This window comes from Scomber scombrus, chromosome 3 (genome assembly GCF_963691925.1).
Source record: "Scomber scombrus chromosome 3, fScoSco1.1, whole genome shotgun sequence".
Lineage (NCBI taxonomy): Eukaryota > Metazoa > Chordata > Actinopteri > Scombriformes > Scombridae > Scomber > Scomber scombrus.
This window is the reverse complement of record NC_084972.1, coordinates 15,499,921-15,524,973: the sequence shown is the minus strand read 5'-3', so window position 1 is coordinate 15,524,973 and position 25,053 is coordinate 15,499,921. Positions and strand designations below refer to the sequence as shown.

Below are 25,053 nucleotides of genomic sequence, written 5' to 3'. Positions count from 1 at the left end.
TGTGTATACACAGTAACTCACGGCACAGATCAGGAGCCTCATCACTGTTGTCCAGACAGTCGTTGTCTCCGTCACACTTCCAGCGCTCCTGGATGCAGCGGTTGTTTTTGCAAGCAAACTCCCCGGGCTGGCACTGAGGAGGCGGTACGTAAGATGGGTTGGCTGTGGAGGAGAAGCAGAGGAAAAGAGGAATAAAAACCATGTGAAAAAGAAGTTACAGAGGATAACAGAGTTTTGAATTACCAAGCGTTGCAACAGAAGGAAAATGGAGAGTCTTGTAAAAAAGCACAATTACAGGAAAAGTAGAGACCAATATTTGTATTTTGGGGTGTACCTATTATTTGGTCCCACTTGTGCATAAAGGAGTTGAAAAAGTAAATATTATGGGATTCAATAAAGGCTTCTACTGGATTGCATTACATATTGCAGGTGCTTTTGTCATTGTCTCCTTTTGTCCAAATATTTTAGTCAAGCAGTTACAATCAAACACAGTCACACAGCTTCACTCATCTCGTCCAACCTAGTGGGAATAAAACCTTGTGTATGTAATGGAGCAGGAATTAATTAGGCCAAGAGAAATGTTCTTTAGTCTCATTCACACATGCACATACAGTACCTTTGCAGCTGGTGTTGTCAGTTGGGTCTAGTATTTGGTCCTCTGCACAGGCACACTGCCTGCCGTCAGGTATGGCCAGACACAGACTGCTGCAACCTCCGTTGTACACACGGCATGCATTAGAGCCTGTAGATGAACAAAACATAAATGTGAAGACACATAACGTGGTTAATGCAAAAACAAATTATGATTAATTATGTCTTGTGTCTTTCCACAATCAACATTTCTGGATTAACATGGATGGATGGACGTGTGATGTTCCGCCCAGTACCTTGCTGTTGCTGAGCGTCGTACATGCGGATTTCAAAGATGGGCGGCCTTTCATTGCGCAGCAGAGTGGCAGTACCAGTGGTGGTGTCCAACTTGAAAATGCTGCCACTGCGGTATTCGTTCCAGAACAAGAAGTGTTTATAGTGGCACAGACCAAAGGCGTGATTCAGTTCATTTCCTTCATACACCGTCTGGTGATGTGAGAAAAGCAACAAGATGGTATGTAAGTATGCTTTAAACAACACACTGTGCCCAAAATTAAAGCCCAAAACATGCTAAAAAGTATTCGCATTGAAGATAAAACATGATGTTATCGCTCTTCTTCTGTTGAGTTAATTACGGTGAAAATCTAGACAGTGGTTAGTATTTAAGATCCCATAACCAAATAATTGAAAAATCTGAAAAAGTATCACTCACTCATTTTCTAGATTATATGTATTTTATACAACTTTACAAAAACATATTTTAGTTTTCAGATCATTTGGCTCTCATTTACTGGTGCTACTATAAAGTCTGTTAAGGACATTTAAAATGTGTGTAAATAAAGTAAAACCAAAAACAGATCATAAATCTACAGTATGTGGCCCTAAAATACCCTTTCCAGTGGTATTCAGAGTATGTGTGTAAATATTTAGATTTAATTCATTCTGTATCAACCACGAGATTCCTGTTTCTGGAATATAAATTTTAAATAAAAATAACATCATTAAAATAAAAGGCCAAAAGCAAAGGCCATTAGAAATAAAACATCATCAATTTAGCCACAAGGGTGAGCAGAATTAAAGGGGCTCAAGCATTGTGATGGACCACCCACAGTATTCCACTACTTCAAAACTCATTCCTTATTAGCTCACTCACAGCTTGTCTAACCCTGTCAGAATAATCCCCAGCTTTGATTCCACTGAACCACACTGTCTCTACACTGCAGTAAAATAATCCTGATGATGGCGAGCACCAACCTTGCGTTCAGAGCTGTTGAGGTAAACCATCTCAATGCGGTCGTAGTAGGCATCCACCCAGTAGAGGATGCCCTGTGGGATGTCCAGACTCAGGCCGTTGGGCCACAGCACAGTTTTGCTAGTCAGGAAGACATTTCTGTTGGAGCCGTCCATCCAAGCACGCTCAATTTTGCCTCGTTTGCTTTCCTTAGGGTCCTCCTCCCAGTCCGTCCAGTACATCCACCTAAAGACAACAAGCAAAATGTGACAGCAAGACAGAGAGAGGAAAATATCAGTTGGGGCATCTTGAGGGATCTGTTGGCATTAACTGAAGCGAAGACATTTTATCTAGCTGCCCTAAAGCACACAACACTCATCAGATCCGGTGATCCTCAGTTGACCTGCCCCCAGCCAACCAATCTGTTTGTTTCCAGGTACTTTATGTACTTTACAGTCAGTCTTCACCACTGATCCAGACACAACCTGTGTGTGCAATATCTATGAAACTGTGCAAAACTAGATACATTCCAACTCCGCTGGTATATGACATTAGCATTAACATTTCATATTTTCCTTCTCCATCTGGCTCTTTCTTTTCCTCCACTGAGAGTTTTCTTCCTCCTCCTCCTTCTTCTCTCTGAGCCTGATTGATTACAGGCATTAGTGGAGGCGAGTGCCTTTCCCCTGGGAAGTGTGTGGACACACATCACCCTGTCACTCGCAATCCAAAGAGCGTGTGCGTGTTTATGAGCGTGTTTCTCTGGAAAAGACCTGGAGGTCATATTAATAAGACACATCCATACACGGCAAGATTAAGAGCTATTTAAAAGGGTCCAAGAGAGATATATGCCTATACATTTATAAGTTCTTGGAAAGAAATGTGTCATGCAATTTACAAAATGCTCCATCTTTTTTAATAAATAGTGTAATCAAAGGGTACATTACATTTTGAAATGATAATGGACAACAACACAGATGAAAAAACAGAAAAAATTATAAAAAGCCACTCTGCTAGAAATTGCGAAGAGCGACAGACAAGACAGAGTGAGAAAAACAACACTCCTCGTAAGTGGTGGATGATAAAACCAATAAACAGCTGAGACACAAGAGATAAGGGATGCTGAGACAGAAAGAGTGGATAGAAACACAAGTTTGCTGAGAGCTGAGTGAAAGAGCGAATTCTTTCACCTGAGTCATCAGACAGCTGACCTGATGAATCAAACACCCATCATTATCTCATCACATGTTGCACGACCACTAATAAACACACTTCAGATGCTGCCTAACACCCTTCCTGGATTCTGTTAAGGGACCTTTATCCTCTGCCTGTAAAACAAAAACAACACACTCCCTCCATCTCTTTGGTCCGCTTACCCGTGCAGAGGATCTACAACAATGGCACGAGGGTGAGTCATTTTTCCCTCGATGAGAGTTTTACGAGTCTGTGAAGCCTTTTCCAGCCGAGCCACACTGATGGTTTTCTTAGGCCCGTCATCTGTCCAGTACAAGTTGTCAGCCATCCAGTCCACAGCTATGCCCTCTACTGTGTGGATTCCTGGGACAAACACAGATTGTTGATGAGAGGTCTGTTGTTACAGCACACATACATATAAATCACTTAAGATTTATTTTGATACTTTTAAATTTAAACCCTGATTTTATCCTGCCTATTGACGCATTTACAGTCTCTTTTTTTGGAATAGTATTTTTTTTTTATCACAAAAGAGTTTTACATAAGAGTTTTAAATGCTTTCTGTCTTAAATTATGGAAAGGAGCAACACAATCCTTCATCAAAGTAGGATAGGACTGGATAAATGAAGGCTAAACAGAAAAAAATATGTTTCTGTTCACAAGATTTTCAGCTGGTTGTGTATCACCCCTTGTAAACGTGAAAAAAACAAAAACAAAAACAAAAAAAACTCGGCATGCATTTACAACAAGCTCCAAGTACACATTTTGGCCCTGTTTTTACAGCCCAAAACTGGGCAAAACTTTGTACTTGTAACCTAAATGTGTGTTTGCATGGGTAACTGTAGTGTCACACACAGCATGGGAACTCTGAAATCAGTTTAACACAGTTTTATATTATATTTAATTAAAACAATCTCAAATATTTTTTACACCTTTACAAACTTACAGGTAGGTAAGCTTTGAAATGATTTCTGAACATCATTTCACAAGCTAATAATCTTACTCAGCATCATTTGAGCCCATATACTTTTAGTCTATTGAGCTGTTTGTGGCACCGTTTTTGTTTCTCAGATCACCTACCTTCCTTCAGAATAGTGTCCCTCTCTGTTCCATCAATCTTCTGTCGTCCAATGATGTAGCTGGTGGCGTCGGCAAAGTAAATGAACTCGCTCTCGGAATGAAAGTCCAAAGCTCTGGGGTTCATCAGATTCTCAATGGGGATCATGTACTCATCTGGCACCTTGGCGTTCATGTCCATGCCCCTGATGACACCTGGACGACCTTTACCGTAGACCAGGAATAGCTCATGCTCAGGTTCTGCAGAATAACAAGAAAACAAAGCAGTTAACAGTGAAAATCACCTGCACATATCATGTTGTTTATTGTTTTTTTGCTCAACAAAGAATCAAGAAATTAGATGCTGACTTGTGATGCTTTTTTCCCAGATAATGTCTATCGATTAAACAAGTAAATTGCATGCAACATCAGCAATAGCCCTAATTTGAAAATTAAGTGATTTTCAATTATGTCCTTACAGGCAGCGGGAGAGGAGGAGGAGTTTTGCAGAGTTTGCAGCAGATTGCCTTTCGTGAAATCAACTGTGTCATTTTCAAGGACAGTCTATTCTCAGGAGGCAGATCAATATAATGCTATTATTAGTTCATAGAATATTAAAACAATTCACAGACAAGCTGAATCAGGCTGGCGGCATTATGGGGAGGTCACTGAAGAGAGCCATACTATGTTATGGTGTTGCTCAGCTACCTTGTGTATAGTTCTTTCCTAGTTTGCAACCCAGGGGGGAACCACACCTCTGATCCAATCTTGGCTGACCTTGGCTTTGGGTCAATGAAGCTGAATCACTCTGGCTCCCAAGATTATACTTACAGTTATGCTGGGAGCTTGCACACATCAGCACTGGATGTGCTGAATTAATGCTCGTAGTAGATGACCCAAAACTCTTTTGTCAGGTAGATAACTTACAGTGTCATCAGTTTCTTAAAAGATGGGTTGATTTGTAGTTGCTGAAACCTAATTATTGTTTCATTACACAAGTAACCTTACTCACTTTTACAGGACTTGCCATCGCTGCCCAGGCTGAATCCAGAGCGACAGCGGCAGGTCCGGGTCTTGTGGCCATTTCCCAGCAGACAGATGTCAGAGCAGCCTCCAGCCTTTCCAAACTGGTCCACCTCACATGCATGGCTACGAACTGGATACCAAGAGGGATTGGAAGTCACAAAACCAGGTACATACAGTATTCAGCTGTGCATGAGACATGAATGTGTGTGGGTGTGTGTGTGTGCAGTATACCTGGAGGCTGGCGTCTCTGGTGGTAGACGTGCAGCGCACCTCCCTTGTCCACCCGTGTCACTACTTGGTAGTCTGTGCTGTTGAAGCGGTTAACCCTGATTACACTAGTCTTAGGCTGCATGTTAGCATTGTCCGAGTTGGTGGCATAGAGATAGTTTTCAAACACAGTCAGCCCGTACAGGTGCTCGATCTTAAAGAGAGAATGAAAAGTAAAAAATGAAATGAATGAGAGCAAAGGTACAGACTCACAAGCACTAAAATCCTCAGTTCACCATTTTGTTTGAGTGCTTCACTCAGTGTGTGAAAGATTTGATACGGTTTTTAATTGTGTCCAGTAGTCAGTTATGAAAATGAACTGTTTATGTATTTCATAACTTTAGATGATGTGATGTGCTTGTGCACATCATCATGGGGTTAGGGTTAATAATTTAATAATAATTTAATTTAATTGTTCAATAAAAAGTGCGCACTGATGTAAAATAGTGCTTAACTACCATAACTATTAATGTGAGTGGGAACAACCAGAAAAGTTTCCTCTGCTCTCAATAAATAGAAACCTGAGATAGCATTGTTGTCTCAGGCATTGCTATCACAGCAGGCTCTGTGGAGCTCAGTGGGCCATAGAAAGACATACAGGGACACAGTTAGAGAGATACACAGAGATATTAACACAGACTCATTGTGCTCTGTGTCACCTTTACTCATTTCAAAAGATGTAGGTAAAACAAAATAGACTAACACTAGTCATAAGAGAAATACTTTTTTTTTTTTTGTAAAAATGCAATTAAAAGTTTATCTGAAGCTATTCTTATTCGCAATGGCTGTACCGTAACTACTGGAACTCAACAGCAGAATTACAATTGCATAAATATAATGAATCTATTCGGTCTCTATTGATAGGGACAGAAGACTTTTTCCTAACCAATACTACATAAGTTTCATTTTAACTTTAAAAGATCTATTTTTCCAGTAAAAGATGTTCCCTATGCAGCTTCCAGGGAACATATCAGGCTTTTAAAAACACATAAGATCTTGGTTAAACAGTCCAGACTTGGAATCATTAATACCAACAAACTCTATTTCAACTTTTACCCAAAGAATGCTCATGTACTAATACCCCATCACAGATGCACCAACACAAAACAAGAGGTTTGTTTGTGTGTGTGTATGTCTATGCCCTTAGGCTCAGTGAGTAAATGAAAGGCATTACTTCTCCACAGATCACAGTAAAAGCCATGGTAACAGCTTTAAGAGCCACTGTGCTTCACCAGCACTGCAACATCAACAGCCTATGTATTATACACTATTCATCAGCTGCTTTAATGAAAAGGCAAATGCTTTCCATCTTCTCCCAGCTCATAACTCACTGGGCAAGAGCACATTACAGGAGTACACAGGAGAAAGGTGTATTATAGATATAAAGGAAACTGTAAATGTAGTTTTTAGAGCGTTATGAATAGCATACACAAGGACAGCACATTTAAGAGAGATTAGATTTAAGCAGAGACAATGGGAGTGCGGTGCGTTCGCTACAGTTGTTCTCACCAGCAGGCCTTGAATGATGGTGTGCCGGTTCTTGCCTTCATAGTCCACCACCTCAATGTAGTCCAGATAAGCATCAGCCCAGTACACCAGCCTGCTGACGAGGTCCAGCGTGATGCCGTGGGGAAACACAATCTTACTGTCCACGAGCTTGGTACGGTTCTGGCCGTCCATGTCGCAGCGCTCCACCTTAGGGATCTGACCATAGTCTGTGAAGAACACCTTCCTACGGAAACACAGGGCCAGACCTGATTGAGGATAGCTGGATGGATAGATCAACTCATTTGTTGAATTGTTTCATTTTCAGCTAGTCTGGCTTTGTAATAGTTGATTCATCACTCTTATTTCCATCACAAAGAGCCAATAATAATCTGGCATCTCAATAGGTAAAAGGAGGGGAGCATCCCTGATGGCAGACAAAAAGAAAGATTAATGTTCTAAATCTTTTTCTTTTTTTTCCAGGAAAAATGCTGAGCATTTGCCGTTTCCCTTCATTTTGCAATATGAAGATTTACATGTCTTTGTTTTAATATCACAAAACTGAAACTAAATATGTGTGAATATTTGATTGTGGTCAGACAAAACACGATATTTAACTTGGGCTCAGTAACTCTTCTTTACTTTTTTCAAGATCCCTGAACTTGATCTTAAACTTTGGACTTCTTTCCGAGCATCTGTGGTTTTATAGGCTTACAATACTCTGAAGGAACCCATTTCCACTGTAAACATGTTAAACAAGCAGATACAAATGGAAAAGTTTTTCCACACAATTTCTGTGGTGTGACACATTTTGGGAAAAATAATAAACATTTGGTCACTTAAGCTAATTAATTAATTCATCAAATATTTTTTTGAAATATATATTTTTCATCAAATATATTTTTCTGCTTGATGAAGGCAAATAGAAATACAATGATGTTGGTTTATGTTAATTTTTTTTGGGGTGAAAAGCACAAACAAACAAGATTTTTGGAAAGCACAAACAAATATTTTTGCTGTTTTTTCTCATCCTCTAATGACACTGCAAAAAGAAAAAAGAAAAAAGAAAAAAGAAAAAAGAAAAAAGAAAAAAGAAAAAAGAAAAAAGAAAAAAGAAAAAAGAAAAAAACAAAAAGCAAAAAGCAAAAAGCAAAAAGCAAAAAGCAAAAAGCAGAAAGCAAAAAACAAAAAACAAAAAAACAGCTGGAGTGAATCTATCTTACTTTGTTAGTGTAAGAACCCATAAGACTAGAGGAAACTGTGTAGGATGAAAACGATGCATTTAGCTACATACAAGCGAATGTGTGCACACATACACACATTCTCCTGTTCCTGTTGTCTTTTTTTTCCCCAAACACAAAATCTTTCAGAACTCACGCAAACAAACACACAGGCATGCACCACAGATATATACACACTTCCAGGAATTCAGTTGGAAAGTCTTGTCATAAACAAAAGAGCTGAAAGAAAAACATGTTTCACACTCAAAACCTACATAGTCAGCGTACAACAGAACATCTGTACTCAATCACTCCAGCATTCAAAACCTCCATATACCCTCTCCCGAATGCAACTCGTTGTTTTAAGGTTGGGTAACAACATCAGATGATAGAAGTCAGAATCTGGTCCTTCTCATGGGGCTGCAAGTTTGCATAAACTGTTTATAGTACAGAAGGATCTCTGGGTGATTGCACATATAGGGTTGCCTGCCCCTGTGTCTGAATGTTCTGTATACATAATGATAGAAAGAATGAAAGAAAGAGATCAAACTGACCCCATGGTGGGGTCCAGGGCGATGCCTTTAGGGTTGTACAGTTCCTGATCCAGGAGGGTGACACATGTCTGCCCATCCTTGTCACACACGAAGATCCTGTCATCCACGTCATCCACAAAGTAGAAGTTTCCGGTGAGCCAGTCGATGGCCATCTGCTCCACATCTGGACAGAAAAGTGGGGAGGGTGGGAGGGAGGGAGGAGGGGGTAAGATGGGACACAGGAGGTTCAGGAGGATGCAAAAAAATAGTTTTCAGGACTTGAACGGTTTCATTTTGAATGATATATAGAGCTCAAGTCTATGATGTAGTACATACTTGTAGCAGATGGCTAAGAGGTTTGACTCATGGTCATATGATGAACTATATTAGTCAGCAATACTGTGTAGTGGCCACTTCAACGTCTCTCTCCCTCTCTCTGCAACACTCTCACACACATTCACACACAGTCCAGATTTTCGGGTTTGGATTGGGCCGTTTTCTTGACTGACAAACGAGATGATAGCCAGCTCCAATTAACGAGCGTCTAGGTAATGCCTCTGTCATTCAAAGTCACTCAGACAGACAGAATATGAGACAGGCTGTTTGTTGCTTTGAGGAGTGTGATGTTGCTGTAACTGTAGCTAAGTGACGACGGGCGTGTGGTTCCATCTGGGTTTATTTTCCTGTGGCTCAACTCGGAGAGAAGACCAGTGCCACACCCGTTGATGAAAATCAAACACCTTGACGCGTGCACACGCCACCACACGCGCATTTTTCATGGAATATTTACAGCCTGCAGGAGCTAAACATGGAAGAGCCTGGAAAATGAAAAAAAAAAAAAAAAACTGCTCCATCCAAACTGTTCAGAATGTGGTGCAAGGCCACATAGGAAGGGTCTGCGTGAGGAGAAAAATAGTGAAAAGGATTAACACGAGACATGAATATACCTCTCTCCCTGGTTACCTCTTTCCCTCCTCTTCCTTCCTTTCCTCAAACACCAGCTCAGCCACACTGAGTCTCAGCCAAGGATCAGAGAAAGACAGCTATTGTTAAAGCTAAAGCAAAAAAGAGACGTGAGGACAGAATGATACATTTCCTATAATCAGAAAGTAACTCAGTATATTTACTCAAGTACTGTATTGGGGTCATATAAGTCTGGTTTCCATTTTATGTCCCTTTTATGTCACTTTATACATTTTTCTCTTTTTTTATTCCACCATATTTCAGAAAAAATTAATGCACATTTTACTGCACATCATTTACTTAACAAACTGCTCGTACTTACTTTTCATGTTAGGTTTTTTAAATTAAGCTGCTCACCAATATATAAAATTTGCTCCACTTTGACCAGCTACATCATATTATTAATATCATGCTAATGCTTACAGTACAGAATGCATCAGTAATAATATAATACATACTAATGTGTCACTGTCGGGAGCCATTCTGTCTGCATAGGTAGCACTTTAACTGTTGACAGAGTACAATTTTCTGATTGATGTTTACTTAAAACAGCAACAACTGATTTTTTTGGACACTTGGGAGCAGTGAAAACAAACTATTAACACAACACTGACATATTATCCCGTTAAGAACTTTTTAGCAAACAGTTGACTAATCAGACAATCAAGCAGATATGAACAACATTAGCATTCATTTGGAGTCATGTTTCTGGCCACCTGACGAATGCAAAGTCCAATATTCCCGCTCTTTTAATTCTCTCTTTTAATCTCCAATAACTGCTGAGGGAAATATTCTGCTCTTTAGCTGCTAAATGCTTCACTATGTTCACTAGCTAGTCGCTAACTTTGTCAGTCTGCTGTTTGGTGCTGGTAGCGCACAGCAGATTTTAGGCCCCTTTTATATGAAGACCGCTTCCTCCTGCGGCTGAAAAAGACACTGATGAGAGCGGTGAGAATGAACCAAAGTTGCAGGCCATATAACCAAAACAATGAGCTGAAAGATGCTATAAAGCTTCATGTAGCTGAAAGGAACTGCAGAGTCCAGTGATACTTCTCAGTGGGTTCATCACTAGAAGCAACACCTTAAATAGTCATGTGATCCATTGTTAATATGGAAGTACTGATTATAGCCACTTGAAGTAAAAGTTTGAATCTGAGAAGTTGGTTGTGGTTTTGTTTACTTTTACGTTAAGATGCCCAGTGAAGTTATGGATGTCTTTTAACAGAGCTGTTTTTTTATGAGTGGGTCCCTGTTTTGTTTGTCTCTGGCGCATAAATGTGCACGCAGGTGACTAAATGCACAGTCCTGCCAATGGCTTCATGCTTTTCCAAAGATCTGCAGGTGGCTGTAATGTGCCAAGAAATACAGCAATGAGCCAGCAAAGGCAGCAAAGCAGTTGACTTAATGGACTGCATTTACTTAGTGCTTTCCTAGTGTTATCGACCACTTAAAGTACTTTGCAATACACGCCAACACTCACATTCATACACTGATGGCAGAGGCTGCCATGAGAGGTTCCATCCTTCTCATCGGGAGCAATATAGCACCTTCCAAACCTATCCAAAGCGCCCCACAATGTTTCTATGCTCACCCATTCAAACATGTACTTGCACACCGATGGCTCACACTTCAGGAACAATTTGGGGTTCAGTATCTTGCCCATGGACATTTCTACATGCAGACTGGGGGAGCTGCGGATTGAACCACCAACTTTGATTAGTGGATGACTTGCTTGACCTCCTGCCTAGCGCCCAAAAACTAGTAAAATTTGAAAAAAAAAATGGCTTGGCAAATGCTTTATGAGAAAGAAACAGAATTTTTGTTTGTTTACAATAAAATGCCATGGTAAGTAACAGATCTGAATACTTCCTCCAACGCTGATTACAGTACCTTTATGTATCAATCTTAGCATAGAAGACGAAAGCTATACATCTACATATGAGTGAGCAAGAGAGAGAGAGAGAGAGAGAGAGAGAGAGAGAGAGAGAGAGAGAGAGAGAGAGAGAGAGAGAGAGAGAGAGAGAGAGAGAGAGAGAAAAAGTGGAGTGGGGAGGAGGCTTCACAAACCACAAGACTTGTATTTTCACAGCTGCCATGAGCCCTGCTCTCCACAGAACTATCCTCACGCACACACACTGACTCATACACAAACACCTCAAATATGGGGTGAAAGTCATGCTGCAGGGGTCCTCGGTTTCGAAGAGCTCAGTGGTAAGGGTGGAGGTCTAATATGGTGGTATGTTTACCAGAGTGATCAGGTCACTGTGCTGATTTAGGGGAGACCAGAAAAAACTATTTCTCCGACCAGACAAGAAAAGCATGTGTGGAGGGAAATGACGAAGCAGATTCCTCTGTATGAAAGCACAATTAAAGTGTGCACAATGAAAGCTTACTAGGTATGGACCAATAAATCTGACTTCCAGAGGAGTCTTCTGTGTTTAGAAAAACCAACACATTTTTCTGAAGAAGTTGACTAGAAAAGGGTGGACGGGCAAGGGTGTGGAACTCATTCAAGTGTTTTTTTCCGGGGTTGAGTAAAAGTGGAAAACGGATAAAAGAAAAATGCAAAGGGACGGAGAGTAGAGGAAGAAAAAGTGACAAAAAAAGCTAGAAGACAGAGAAAAGACGCAGGAAAGAGATATCTGATTTCCACCAGGGAAACTTGGCCATTGTGCAGCATTTCTGAGGTTTATGGGAATCAGGGGCTATATTCCCAAAGGTGCTCTTAATTTTTAACACAGACTTCTCTGTTTAAATGCTTCCAGCTGCCCCACAACACACTGATTCACTGATTAAGCAATGGATAAACAAAGGAAGGGAGAAAAGAAGAGATTGTGCAATATTCTAAAAGTGTGCTGAAAGCCCTGAAAAAAAAAGTCCCTGACTCTGACACACTCTGCTCGCCATTTTCCTCCACCTCTGCGGAACAGAAATGGCTCCAGCATTGCCTGAGACTTTTCAACAGTATCTCCTCCCATTCTCCTTCCCTCTCTCCTCCTCCAAGCATCATCCCCCTATCCCTCCCCTTTGTCTGTTCCCCAGAGGTGGGAAAAACAGTCTGGATTCATTAAGTGCAGCTCTGTCTGTCTGAAACTATGCTATAAAAAACAACACAGCATAATTAAAAAAACAGACCCGGCTGCCTTCTTCATTTTTTCCCCCCTTCCCTCTCTCTGAACAACTTGTTTTTATCGTGTTTCTTCTCTGCTCTCTGTTGTGTGTAAGAAAAACAACAACCATATGGATTTCCACATAAGGCATTTTTAAAATCTATTACTAAATAGAGCAGCGCTTAGCAGTGTGTTACTACTCTTGTTTACTATCTGTAGGAGCAGAAGTTGAGGACATACATCTGCACGCTGCTCATAATGCACCACTCACACAGGGGATTGATGGCGCAGTTATATCAGTATCATTACTTTTAATGGAGCTAAAATTTCTTTGATGTCTCTGAACTTTCACTTTTAAAACAGTGATTGAAGCTTTAACACCCACCCGCTCATACAATCCAACCCCCACTTCCCCTCGCCAACCTCCTGCACTCTGTAACACTCCCTCAAGCATCTGGCGAAGGCGTCGCACCAGAAAAACACAGGCAGAGGGAGAACGGCCAAAAAAAAGGACAACAACTTTTGACTCTGAATGTAGTTCTGTTAAGATCCACAAGGGCTATGAGAAAATGAAGTGGATGATTTGAGTGACAAAAGGGTAAACTAAAGATTGTATTTCGTAGGTCAAGGTTAATGTGCGTGGTGTGGGGGTGGGGAGGTAGGAGAGAGAGAGGTTTAAAGCTGAACAAAGTGTCGTGAATGGTGAGAAGATTTGAAAATGTGCTGACTGGCTTGCCTTTTAACAGCACATGACCTCTTAAGGAGATTTCAGGCCACTGTCTGTGCTGAGCAGCACACTGTTAGCTCACTGTGCAGGGGGAGCAGGTACTGTACTTCTTAAAGTACAAGCAGGGAAAGGGAGGCTTAGTGACAGCTATGGGATCAACCCTCCTGTGCATAGCGTGGAGCATCAGCGCCTGCTCTTTTAGTGAACTTAATCCATCTCGGCTTCATTTCTAGGTTTCCCCCCGGGGAGAGTTCTCAGCTCCCATACGCCACCTCACATTCTCATGGTTCAGCTTTCTTATAAACATAATGCACATCCTTTTTGAATTTAAAGGATGGATTTTCACCTGGACTCTATGTCCCTATGCAGCCAAACATTTCCTCATTTACACACTCCAGCACAGCTCATTTAAAATACGCTTTACGTAATAGAAAGTAATGAGAAACATTGGGAGAAATTGCAAATGAGTTGCTGGAGTGCCTCAAAATAATTTAAAAAACAACAACGCATGTTTAAAATGCATTGTTTGTTCTGCATATAGTATTTTGCAATCCAATTTTCATCTGGATTTTTGTATTACTAACCAGAGAATAAACACAGCACACATTGGAGTCTGCAAATACTTCTATGTACATTCAATCTCAGCTCCAGCATCACCAACAAATCTTTATTTGATGAGCATTTTCATGTATAACTGACATTTACACAGTTTTATATATCATATTATATGATTTCTTCAATAAGACAAAAATAATGAAGTAGTAAGATTCATTGTCACATGGGGCTTACACCAACATCAATGTTTGACAATGATTTTGAGTGACTTGTATAATTAGTGATGGCAAGCAACAGGCACTGTCAAATATAGAAGCAGAGTAAATAAGTCTGTTTCATGACATTTGGGAGTAGAGGCTGGGACTAGGAGAAAAAATGAGAGTGTGTGAGGGGGGTGGATCCACATCTGGACAACTCATCTGTGGCATACTGAGGTCATGAGTCACTCAAACCACACGCGCATCATTTCCTGTATGTTCACCCCTGCCATTAGTTGCTGCTGGCTCCTTCCATGTTGACTGTAAGCATAAACCTGCTCCTCCTATTCTGTCACTCTCACACACCAGCAGCCTGTCTGAAAGATCAACTCGGCTGTCTGGGCAGATGCTGCAGATTATAGAGTACAATGGATGACAAATCTGTGCTTTTATGCATTGTTGCAGAGCCTGCTGTTTGGGGTCCTCTGGGGTGGTCAGAAGACGCAGCCTGTCAGATATTCCAGACATCACCTGTGCATCTCATCACAAATATATAGGTTTATACTTTTTCTCATGTTTTGTGTCCAGCACCGGTCCATGCCTCAGATGCAGAGGCAAAACAGCCACAATTTAGGCTGCATTTTCTTTCATTAATGGTTTAATTATTTGGCCCGTGAAATGTCAAAAAAACATCCACAACCTCCCAGAGCCCATGGATACATCTTCAAATGTCTCGTTCTGTCTGATAAACAGTTCAAAACCCAAAGATATTGAGCAAGTAATATATGACAAAAGGAAATGGAAAATCCTGTCATTTGAGAAGCCAGACCTGGAGAACGAGAGGTACTGCTCAACTATTTTTATTTGAGAGATTACTGAAACAATGACTCAATTATCAAAATAGCTGCAACAAACGTGACTGAATTTTGTTTGTGTTTGACCAAAATGTCTTTGAATTACAAATCTAGGACTTTTTTCTCATTTCATTAATACACATACTGACATATATAACAGTTCATAATCTCCGAAAATGCTATTATTGTCACTCGGATATAGGAAGTGCTGTGTCCTTCAATTGCTTCCTTCTTTCAGCAATACAGCTCTCGTCCTTCATCATCTGTCATGCACATCCTGTCCTTGCTCCACAGTGCAGCCAGTTCTCCATTTTATCTGTGTGTGTGCACACATACTGTATGTCTATCAGTGTGTGTCTGTATATGAGCACTGCAGTGTGTGTGGGTGTGCATGTGTGTAAAGGGAACAGGCGTAGAAAAGCATGCTGAAGCAGCTGGAATTTCCTGCAAATTCTTCTGGTTCTTAAATTGTTGAGTCCAACATGAGCTGAGGTTTGGTTGCAGCTGCATGATTATAGCAACAGTGATAATGATTGTTCTTTTACTGTTCTTATCATTATTATTACAAAGAAATACATTTTTTTCTCCAATTCAAAGCTTCTATATCAACGTGGCACTGTTTCCTTAATTTTGAAATAGATGCTGTGATGTCATTGTTCCTGCATGAGCCTGTTGGATTAAGATACTTTCTGTATAATGTGCTAATAAGAGATGAGGCGTTTGCAAGTCTCAAAACAAACAGAGGTGCAGCAGGCTTGATCTTCATCTCATTACTGTGAGGGACGCCAAAATGCCTTATGCATAATTTTCATTGTTCTAAGCTTGTCTGATATCATTTAGTTTGAAATGAACATATTTCCCAATGACAGCTATGGCACATTGTGGAAGGCATGTGGAAGACAGAGCTGCCTGACTGTCATCATTCGGTCTTTTCATTTTCTCTAAAGGTCTGCCCTGAGAAAGTCATTTCTGCCATGTTAATGCATTCTTCAGTCACATGGAAAAGGGATGTGAGCGAGGACAAGCTGCTGCACACTGAGTGGATGTGACTGGACACAGTGCATGTATGTAAGAAAAAACAGAGAAACAGGGACAAGAGTCAAACTAAGCTACACGATTCTGAAAAATCCTTTTTGAATTAACCTAAACCAAACCTGTAAGTGTTTTCTGTTTAGATGGTGGAGCATGGATATAATAAAAATTAATATTAAGAAATGTAATGTTAATTCTATTTTGATTCAAGGCAAAGTCCTTACAGATCCCTTCTAGTCATGTTTTAAGGGTTATTAAACTTAAAATTGTGTCTGGTGTGTTTTTCCATTAAGTTCAATTACCTTGATAGAAATTCTTAAAATTACATCTACTCCTTTCACCTTGTTAAAAAATGTCAGAATCTATGAATATGCAAATATTTCAAAAGTTTAATTACTGGACACAAGATGTCTCCTACTTCAATGAAAAGCCCATTCTCAGTGTTTGTGTACCAGTGGCTTCAAGTTTCCACATCACACCTGTGTTATTTGCATATTGGCCCTCAATTGGCTTCACAGTTTCACACACACCCTTTCAGTAGCTAAATGTGAAACAGTTTTTCTAGTTTTAAATGCTGCGAATGCATAATTTTACACAGTGATGCTTAAAAATCCAAATGAAACAGCAATGAACAAAGCACCTTTTTGAGTAGAGGGGGACTTCAAATTAATAACTGCATATAAGTACATATTTCTACACCATCTATCAGCCAGTGTCCTAAAGGACAGAACAATGGTGCATTCCTGGTGGCTTTGTCTTGATGAGTGTGTTGTATCTGTGGCTGCTTCTCCTCTGATTCACTGAAGACACGCCATGCCAAATAAGAAGCGGGACATGGAGGCTTGTGACTTGCCTTGTGTCAACACTCAGGAGTGTGCACGTACACACGTCTGCATTCATTTATGTTTGGCCTTTGAGTTTCATTTTTACAGGATAAGACTCTTTGGTGTTTTCTGCAATGAAACTGAAGCCACGGAAAAACACATTTGATGTGTTCCTGTATAGCTGAGTCACAGGCTGTGCACAAGTAAAGAGACACTTAAGAGAAAGTGTCCATACCACAGGAATTGATGCTCAGCTGTGTTTTGCCTACATTTTTGTTGACTTGTTTACATTTCACTTAAACATCCCATATTTGAACATGAATAAACCTCACTAGACAAACTAGCCCAGCCCAGTCACATCTGCACAGGAAGAAAACAAGACAATATCAAAGCTTGAGGGTTAACTGGGCTTTTTCCACCACTATATAATGGGTGAAAAAGACTATGAAAGAACCAAAGCACAGGATCTGTGAAATTAGGTAATGACACAGGCAAACATTCTATTTTTATTGGATTTGTTTCTAGATATGAAAAAGGCCCAAAACAAACCCTAACCCTAACCCTAACCCTCCCAATCTGAAAATAGAAGCCAATGCAGAAGTGCCTTAAACCTGCATACTTTCTAATGGCCATTAGGGGCCTTGACTTTATTGGCTTAAAAAAGAAGTCCAACTGTATGGAAGTCTTTGAGAAAATGATTCATGATGATTTATTACTTCAGTGAACACTTTCTAATGACTTTACGGTATAATCATTAGTTTCAAGTCTTCTTCAATACAGCATGATGTATATTAGTACAGCGTGGCTATGTTTTGATTGACAAGCCCTAACATTGACTATAGTACATAACGTAACAATGGCGTAACCCCAGATTCACAGTGTGTAGGCGTAGCTGTGTTGAAAAATTAATGTTAATTGTAACATTTAGGTTGCCTAAAAAATTCTTAACACTGCATTTTGTTTTAATGGTTTTAAGCCTGTTTTCGCTAGCAAGAATTAGCATTAGAATTAGTATGATCACGCTTAACCATAGACTGCAAATACACCACAACGTGCTAAGCAGTTAGCCCCACCCTCTTGTCCAAATATGGTCCCTTCTGGCTCCAAAAATAAATAATGGCGACCGTCAAAAACTGGTGACAATCAAATTGTCAAAACTTGTCAAGACTTCAAAATGGCAGTCCACAAATCACTGGGTGACATAATGGTGACCATGTCCATATTTTTTAGTCTATGCTCTTTCCACATACCACAAATAGCACGCCACTGCCTGAGGCAATTTTATAAGGCAATATCAAGGTCAATATCTATTAAACATGGTTTGGACAAGTTTTTTGAAGTGTATGTTTGTTGGAAGAAACATGTACCCAGCTGATTTAATCATGTCAAGCCCCACCTGCTGCTAGAACTGAAGGTGAAATGGACATCTGCTGTGCCGCTTTTTTCTGTATCTTCATCTTTATGCATCTACTACTGTACGTGCATGACATTTATGCTTAATACTACGAGACCTGCATCCATAATGGAAGCATAGAATATATTTTTCTCAGTTAAATTCTTCATCCTCCTTTGTGTACAAACGAAGAGAAAAAGTGTGACTACTGTTCTCACAGGATCTAATTGAGCAAGTTCACATCGTACTGAGAAAAAAAAAGCATTGTGAGTGATGCTGTACAAGTCTGAGTTTTCCACTGCGTGCACAAAAACAACCCTGTAACAAAAACTAGAGAATTTGGCTTGTAAAACTCATGAGATGCTCTACAGAAAGCTGTGCAACCACAGGTGCTGTACCGAGTTTTCTTCCAGCCTTTGTGCTGTTGCTGCACCACTGGCCACAGGAGCTGATAAAAGTTGCAGTACAAATTCACCTCATATGCCATCTCAAGGAATAAAATACCCAGAAAAATTACAACAAACACACCCATACACACAACACACCCACTTTGCTTTGTTGTAGTGTGAAGCAGCTGTTCCAGCTGTGGCATTATGCATGGAGAACTGGGCAGTAAGCTTCTGCTGTGTACTCAGACCAACCTGTGCTGAGCTCTGACAGCCAGTGCTGATGTACACTAAATGCCAGTACAAACCATTACAGTGTGATTTAAAAGTGTACCATAGCACAAATAGTTCTGCTTTGGTGTACTCACGATGCAGGCTGAGGGAGATGTTGATGACTCTCTCATCTGTGAAGCTCTTCAGATTGGGGATCTTGGCACATTTGAGGTGTGTGGATGCAGGGGAGTCTCCTACATGGATCCAGCAGACAGTCTCCTGGGCATAGAGGAAATCCATGGCCGTGGTCTGTTTGGTGCTAGTGGACAACAGGCTGTGCACTGTGGTGCCGCTCAGGGAGGTGGCTTGGATGTTCTGGGAGTTGGCGATCAACAGGACAGGCAAGCGGTCTACTGGCACTGGAAAGTAACGTGGACATAACAATCAGTGAACAGGAGAAATCTAAACAGAACATCTGTACAGTCTCAATCAGCTGTCGGCTAGTACTTACCATTCTTGGCCTTGCAGGAGCGGTTGTCTGGCTGAGACAAGTAGCCCTCCACGCAGGAGCAGGTGTAGGAGCCTTCAGTGTTGGTACAGGACTGACTGCATGTCCCATACACAGTGCACTCATCAAAATCTGAACCACAGAAACCACAGATGGTCAATACTGTTCAGTTCAGGCATTTCAAACCGAAAACTCTACTTCAGAAATAGTGCAAACTAAAAATAAAATAAAAACTTAAGCAGATCCACAGATGGGATATAAAATCTGTGTCTCGTTCTCAGTTTTCATAGAGATATAACATTTTATCAGCGTTTTGCAAAAAATAACTTATACTAACTATAATAACTTATATTAGTGGGGTTTACAAGTATTGCTTACCATCACCAGTCATTCCTCTGTAACCTCAACACCTGCTAAGACATAGAGGTGTCTTTACTACCCACTGTGTGTTCTGCACTTGGTTTAGTTTCTCAGAAACCAGAGAAAACAGTGTTGCAGCTTTGGATGCTGAAAGAACTTCGGTGCTGACATGGAGCTACAGGATGGATAAGCACTTAAGCTCCTGTTTGTTGCTGATGCAACGTACCAAACAACATTTTACAAACGTTGGGTGGTATTCCCATCCTTTTACTATCACCTCATGCACTGTACAAAGCTGAATCATGATTGATTATAGACTTTCAGCACATACAGTACTTGACCAGACCAGAAGCCAGCCAGTGAATAGAGAAACTCACCTTTGCATGTCTTTCCATCTGTGCTGATCTCATAACCACTCTTACAGTAACAAGCAGGCCCTCCTGGAGTCACTGCACAGGTTTCCTGACAACCCATGAGTGAGCAGTTGGATATAAACTCTGAAGAGGGACAAAGGATAGGAGGGGCAGAGAGGACAGTGATGAGTTTTTGCCACTGTGATGATCACTGAAGACATAATGTGCAGACAAACAAGGGAGCGACATTTTGTACTTTGTACTTGACTTTGTACACAGGAACAACTGTCTATTAAGGTACAAGTTGTTTATTCTTGTTTTTTATGTCACAGATATTGTCATTTAGCTGAAACACTAGTGGTTCCTTACATAATAATGTAATAATCCATTCAATGTACCACTGTAAATCCACAGGTTTCATTCATCCTATTGGTTTCTATCTGGCGGAAAATACAGAGCTCACGGCATACCTGTAATGTATCTGGATCAGGTGTTGCTAAAACATTGTGCACTTTCTGGGGAATATTTACAACTCAGCAGGGTGCTGAAGTACGTAAATACTTGATGTATTTGGCTAAATTATCGAACTACACTCTCTGTGGCCAGGATGACAATGAGGCACATATGTTGAGTTTAAGTATAGAACATTCAGGTCAGATACTAATAAGCTAAACATTTGAACTGTGAAGAAATGTGATATGTAGTCAGTATCTTTGAATGAGATGTAAATAGCTTCTCAGATACAGTGCATACTCTAGATCTGTCCTTGAAAACAAAAACACCTATTAAACCAGAATGCTTTTTTGATGTGAGTGATGAACTCAGAAGTGGAAAAATCATTCACATCTAAAAAATCATCACAGCAAAAAATAGAGCACAAGTGAACAGCTTAGCACAACTGCAGCAGAGACAAGATAAAACAAAACATTTTAGACAAGCTGTGTGAGGCCAATAAAAAAAGTATACCATGAACAAAATATCTGCAAAAGAAAATTATAATGTAAAACTATGAAACCTTAAATTCATAGTGTAGATTGAAATATTAATATAACTTTAAATCCACAAAAACTGATTATTTTGCCACTTGGGAGCAGCAGAGTTGTGAGCACGACACTGACATTTCAAACATCTTTTAGTTCATACGGCGAACTTGTTTGCAAAAAGTTTCTTATTTACACATCAAGCAGTTACAGAGCAACATTATCATTCCTTTGGAGTCATGTTTCTGTCCACCACCTCTCCTTTGGCTCTGTTTTTGATAGACTCCTGAGGGAAATATCTGGCTCTTTAGCTGCTAAATGGTCCGCGGTGTTCACTGGCGAGCCGCTAATTGTATCTGTTTGCCATTTGGAACTGAGCAGGTAGTGTTGCTGTGGGTTTTTTCTGCCTTCTGCAGATCAATGGCTCTAACATTACTCTTAATTTGATCACTGTAATATTATGTCTTCAAAGTGTTAATGATGGAGTTTTTGTCCTCTAGCAGCACTGTAGAGATGTTTTTGATGGGTGGGTCCCTGTATTGTTGAGGACTTGATACACATTCCTACCAAAGATTTCACACTATTCCACTGATCTACAGGTGGCTGTAATGCGCCAACAAAGGCAGGGAAGAAGGAGGCTGTGAGCTAGTAAACATGATGTACAATACAATACAGGATTCAAACTTGTAAGAAAAATGGGCTTTGCAAACATTATACGATGAAGGAAATGGATTTCATGTGTTTGTTTGGCCTCAAGGATATACACAATGAGTTTGGTGAGAAACGCTGAAAGTAAACGTTTACAAGAAATATCCACCGGGCCCTTTCAAGATGGATTGTTCCTTCAAATAAAATAAATATGAGACAGAAAGCCTGTGAATGGAAACCCAAAGACACAGTATGAATCAACAAATATTCCTGTCTTGCACTCACAATCAATACCTCTCTGCAAACCCGACCATCTCCCAGGCTGCAGACACATGAAATACAGAAGGGCGACTTCCGGTTCAGCGACTAATGGAGTAAGACGTGCCTGCGGGAGCTCCTGTGAAACTCTTTTAAATGATCATATAGGGCCTTTTGTGTACTCTCTGTTTCTACATTTTGACTCCGCAAGCTCGTTGTGACTGTATTAACAGCCCGTTATGCCTCCAAAGAAAAATACGAACATCCCGGCGGCTACGCAAGCGAGGCCTACCCCCCAGGCTGCAGCCTCCCCGGGGAGTAGTGGGGCCACCCCGCCGCGGAGTGCGCCTGCTAAGCCCCCCACTCCAGAGAAAACTGCCCCCGTCTCGAGCCTGGCCTGTCCGGACTTTAAGGCTGAACTCCTCGCCGCTCTTCGAAATGAGGTGGTAGGCATTTTTAAGACAGAATTGGAGACGGCAATGACAAATAACTTCACTCAGATAAAGTCCGAGCTACAGAGTGTGAAAATGGAGCTAAATGCTAACATGGCGGCTATCCGGACGGACGTGGATGTGCTAAAGGTAACTGTGACGGACATGGAGGGCTCGCTGTCGACATGCACTGACGATGTGGTTTCACTTCAAAGTAAAGTGGACAAACTTTCGGCCCAACTTGTTACTCTCGACAGCAGATGTGAAGATCTGGAGGCGAGATCTCGCCGTAACAATATCAGGATAATAGGTCTACCCGAGGAGCACGGTGCGGTTGACGCGACCACAGTTTCAATCCTGCTGAAGGATGCTCTCAGCTTGGGAAAAGAGCCAGTGGTGGACCGGGCGCATCGATCCCTACAGCCCACACTACTATGCAGACTGCGCTGACATCCTACGACGTGCTAGAACCCAGCGGCAGATCAAGGTGAAGGATTCAACCATCTCCATTTTCCCGGATCTCACTGCACGCACAGCCAAAGCCCGTGCAGCCTTCAATGACATCCGACGCCAGCTCAGGGACATTCCCGACATAAGATTTGGGCTGCTACACCCGGCGCGTCTCCGGATCACCAGAGGGGATGTCACAAGGGAATTTACATCACCGAAGGATGCCGCTGCCTTTGTGAAAACACTCAAGTAAACTTGGGTTTGTTACAGCATAGTTATTAAAACACAAGTTTGAGTGTAGGTGCCATTACAGTTATGTTGTTATTATTATTATTATTAGCATTATTATTATGCTTATTTGATTGCTATTATTTATTTATTTTTTTCATAGTGCTGAAACGGTTCTTGATCCACAGCATGATCTACGAAACAGTTTTGAGTAATATACCATTACTGTTGACATGTTTAGTTAATTTTGACATAAATGGCACCATAACTCCTGCTGTTTTAATAAGCAGTCACTATGCTTATGTACTTATGTGCAGATTTCTTAGATGGTCCTGAGCTTTGTGTTGTTTAATATTTAGGCCCTGTCTTTTGCTACATATTTTTATCTTCCCAATGTTTCCAGGAGCTCCAGCCAAGTTGGAGCGAGGTGAAGATGTCTGTTTGGTCCAAAGCTTGGAGTTTATTTGTTTTGTTTATGACTCCTTGTGGAGTTAGCACTGGTATCCTATCGTTTGGGGATGGGATAGTGGTAGGTGCTGTGGGGGGAGGGTGTGGGTTCTGGGGTGAGTTTGATAAGTTAACTCTGTGTGTGTGTGTTTTTTGTTTTGTTTTGTTTTTTTGTTTTTCTATTTTTCTTTCCCTTTTCCTCCCTTTCTCTCTCCTCCCCCCCTTGCCCCTGAAGTGTAGAGTAGGGAACCTGGTTGCCTCCTATTTTAACTCACTTTCCATATGGTTAATGTTTCAGGCTCAAATGTAAGATTCATCAGTTGGAATATTAAAGGTCTAGGGGGTGCTGTCAAGCGATGTAGGGTATTCTCCCATTTGAAGCGGCTGAAACCTGACATTGTGTTCTTGCAGGAAACCCACATGAGGAACAAAGATCAAGTCAGACTGAAATGTCCCTGGGTTACTGAGGTATTCCATTCTAGTTTCAACTCGAAGGCCAGAGGGGTGGCCATCTTGATTGGTAAATCAGTCTCATTTACCCTGACTAATATAATTTCCGACAGAGATGGCAGATATCTGATAGTTTTAGGTACTCTATTTCGTGTGCCTGTCCTGTTAGTCAATGTTTACGCACCAAACTTTGATAATCCTTGTTTTATGAACAAGTTGTTTGAAAATCTGCCCTCTCTGAGTGACAGTTTTTTGATTTTTGGAGGGGACATGAACTGTGCTATTGATCCTCAACTAGACTGCTCTAAACCCGGCTCAACCCAATCACTAATGGCTAAGGCTCTTTACAATTTCATGTCTAGCAATGGCTATGTTGACCCCTGGAGACTTCGGAATCCGAGGAGTAGGCAATATTCTTTTTATTCGCATGTGCATCAGACCTTTTCTCGAATGGACTATTTTTTTGTAGACGCTGAACTTGTGCCAAAAGTGACAAATGTCTCGTATCACCCAATTATTGTTTCAGATCATTCACCGGTGTCCATAGATGTTCAGATTTCCTCCGGACCTCGCTATCCCACCCAGTGGCGATTCAATACCTCACTTTTATCAGATGAAAAATTTTATAAATTCATTACAAGTGCAATAGAGGATTTTATTGCTCTTAACCAATCTGATTCGGAACTTATCTCTAAAGCACTACTATGGGAGTCTTTAAAAGCATTTCTGCGAGGTCAGATAATTTCATACTCTGCACACATAAGAAAATTAAGGATGTCAAACATTCAGAAGCTCTCAACTGATTTAAAATCAGTAGATCAGCAAATCGCAACCGCCCCTTCTGACGATCTTTCAAGGAGGCGCGTGGTCTTACAAACGGAGCTAGATCTTATCACAACTAATGAGGCTGAGCGCCTGTTGCTTCATTCTCGTTCCAGATACTACGAACATGGCGACAAGTCTGGTAGATTACTAGCTCACCAATTGCGCCGTCAAGCAGCCTCGCGTCTAATACCTCGCATTAAAGACGGATCAGGAGCGTTGCAGGAGGACCCGGTTGTTATTAATTCTGTCTTTTCATCT

At 40.9% G+C, this 25,053-nt stretch overlaps 1 protein-coding gene across 1 annotated transcript in view; it reads right to left on the bottom strand.

Annotated features, from left to right (window-relative positions):
• The window catches only part of LOC133977539 (low-density lipoprotein receptor-related protein 1-like), a 99,904-nt gene that overhangs the window by 42,425 nt on the left and 32,426 nt on the right, over positions 1-25,053 (bottom strand). Inside the window, exons 4-16 of the mRNA XM_062415728.1 lie at positions 20,103-20,222; positions 19,369-19,497; positions 19,013-19,276; positions 8,625-8,787; positions 6,875-7,097; positions 5,330-5,519; positions 5,085-5,228; positions 4,097-4,333; positions 3,199-3,379; positions 1,846-2,068; positions 888-1,077; positions 617-742; positions 22-162 (exon numbers count right to left, since the gene is read on the bottom strand). Of these exons, the coding sequence (XP_062271712.1) occupies positions 22-162; positions 617-742; positions 888-1,077; positions 1,846-2,068; positions 3,199-3,379; positions 4,097-4,333; positions 5,085-5,228; positions 5,330-5,519; positions 6,875-7,097; positions 8,625-8,787; positions 19,013-19,276; positions 19,369-19,497; positions 20,103-20,222 (2,331 nt within the window). The remainder of the gene's footprint in view (positions 1-21; positions 163-616; positions 743-887; positions 1,078-1,845; positions 2,069-3,198; positions 3,380-4,096; positions 4,334-5,084; positions 5,229-5,329; positions 5,520-6,874; positions 7,098-8,624; positions 8,788-19,012; positions 19,277-19,368; positions 19,498-20,102; positions 20,223-25,053) is intronic.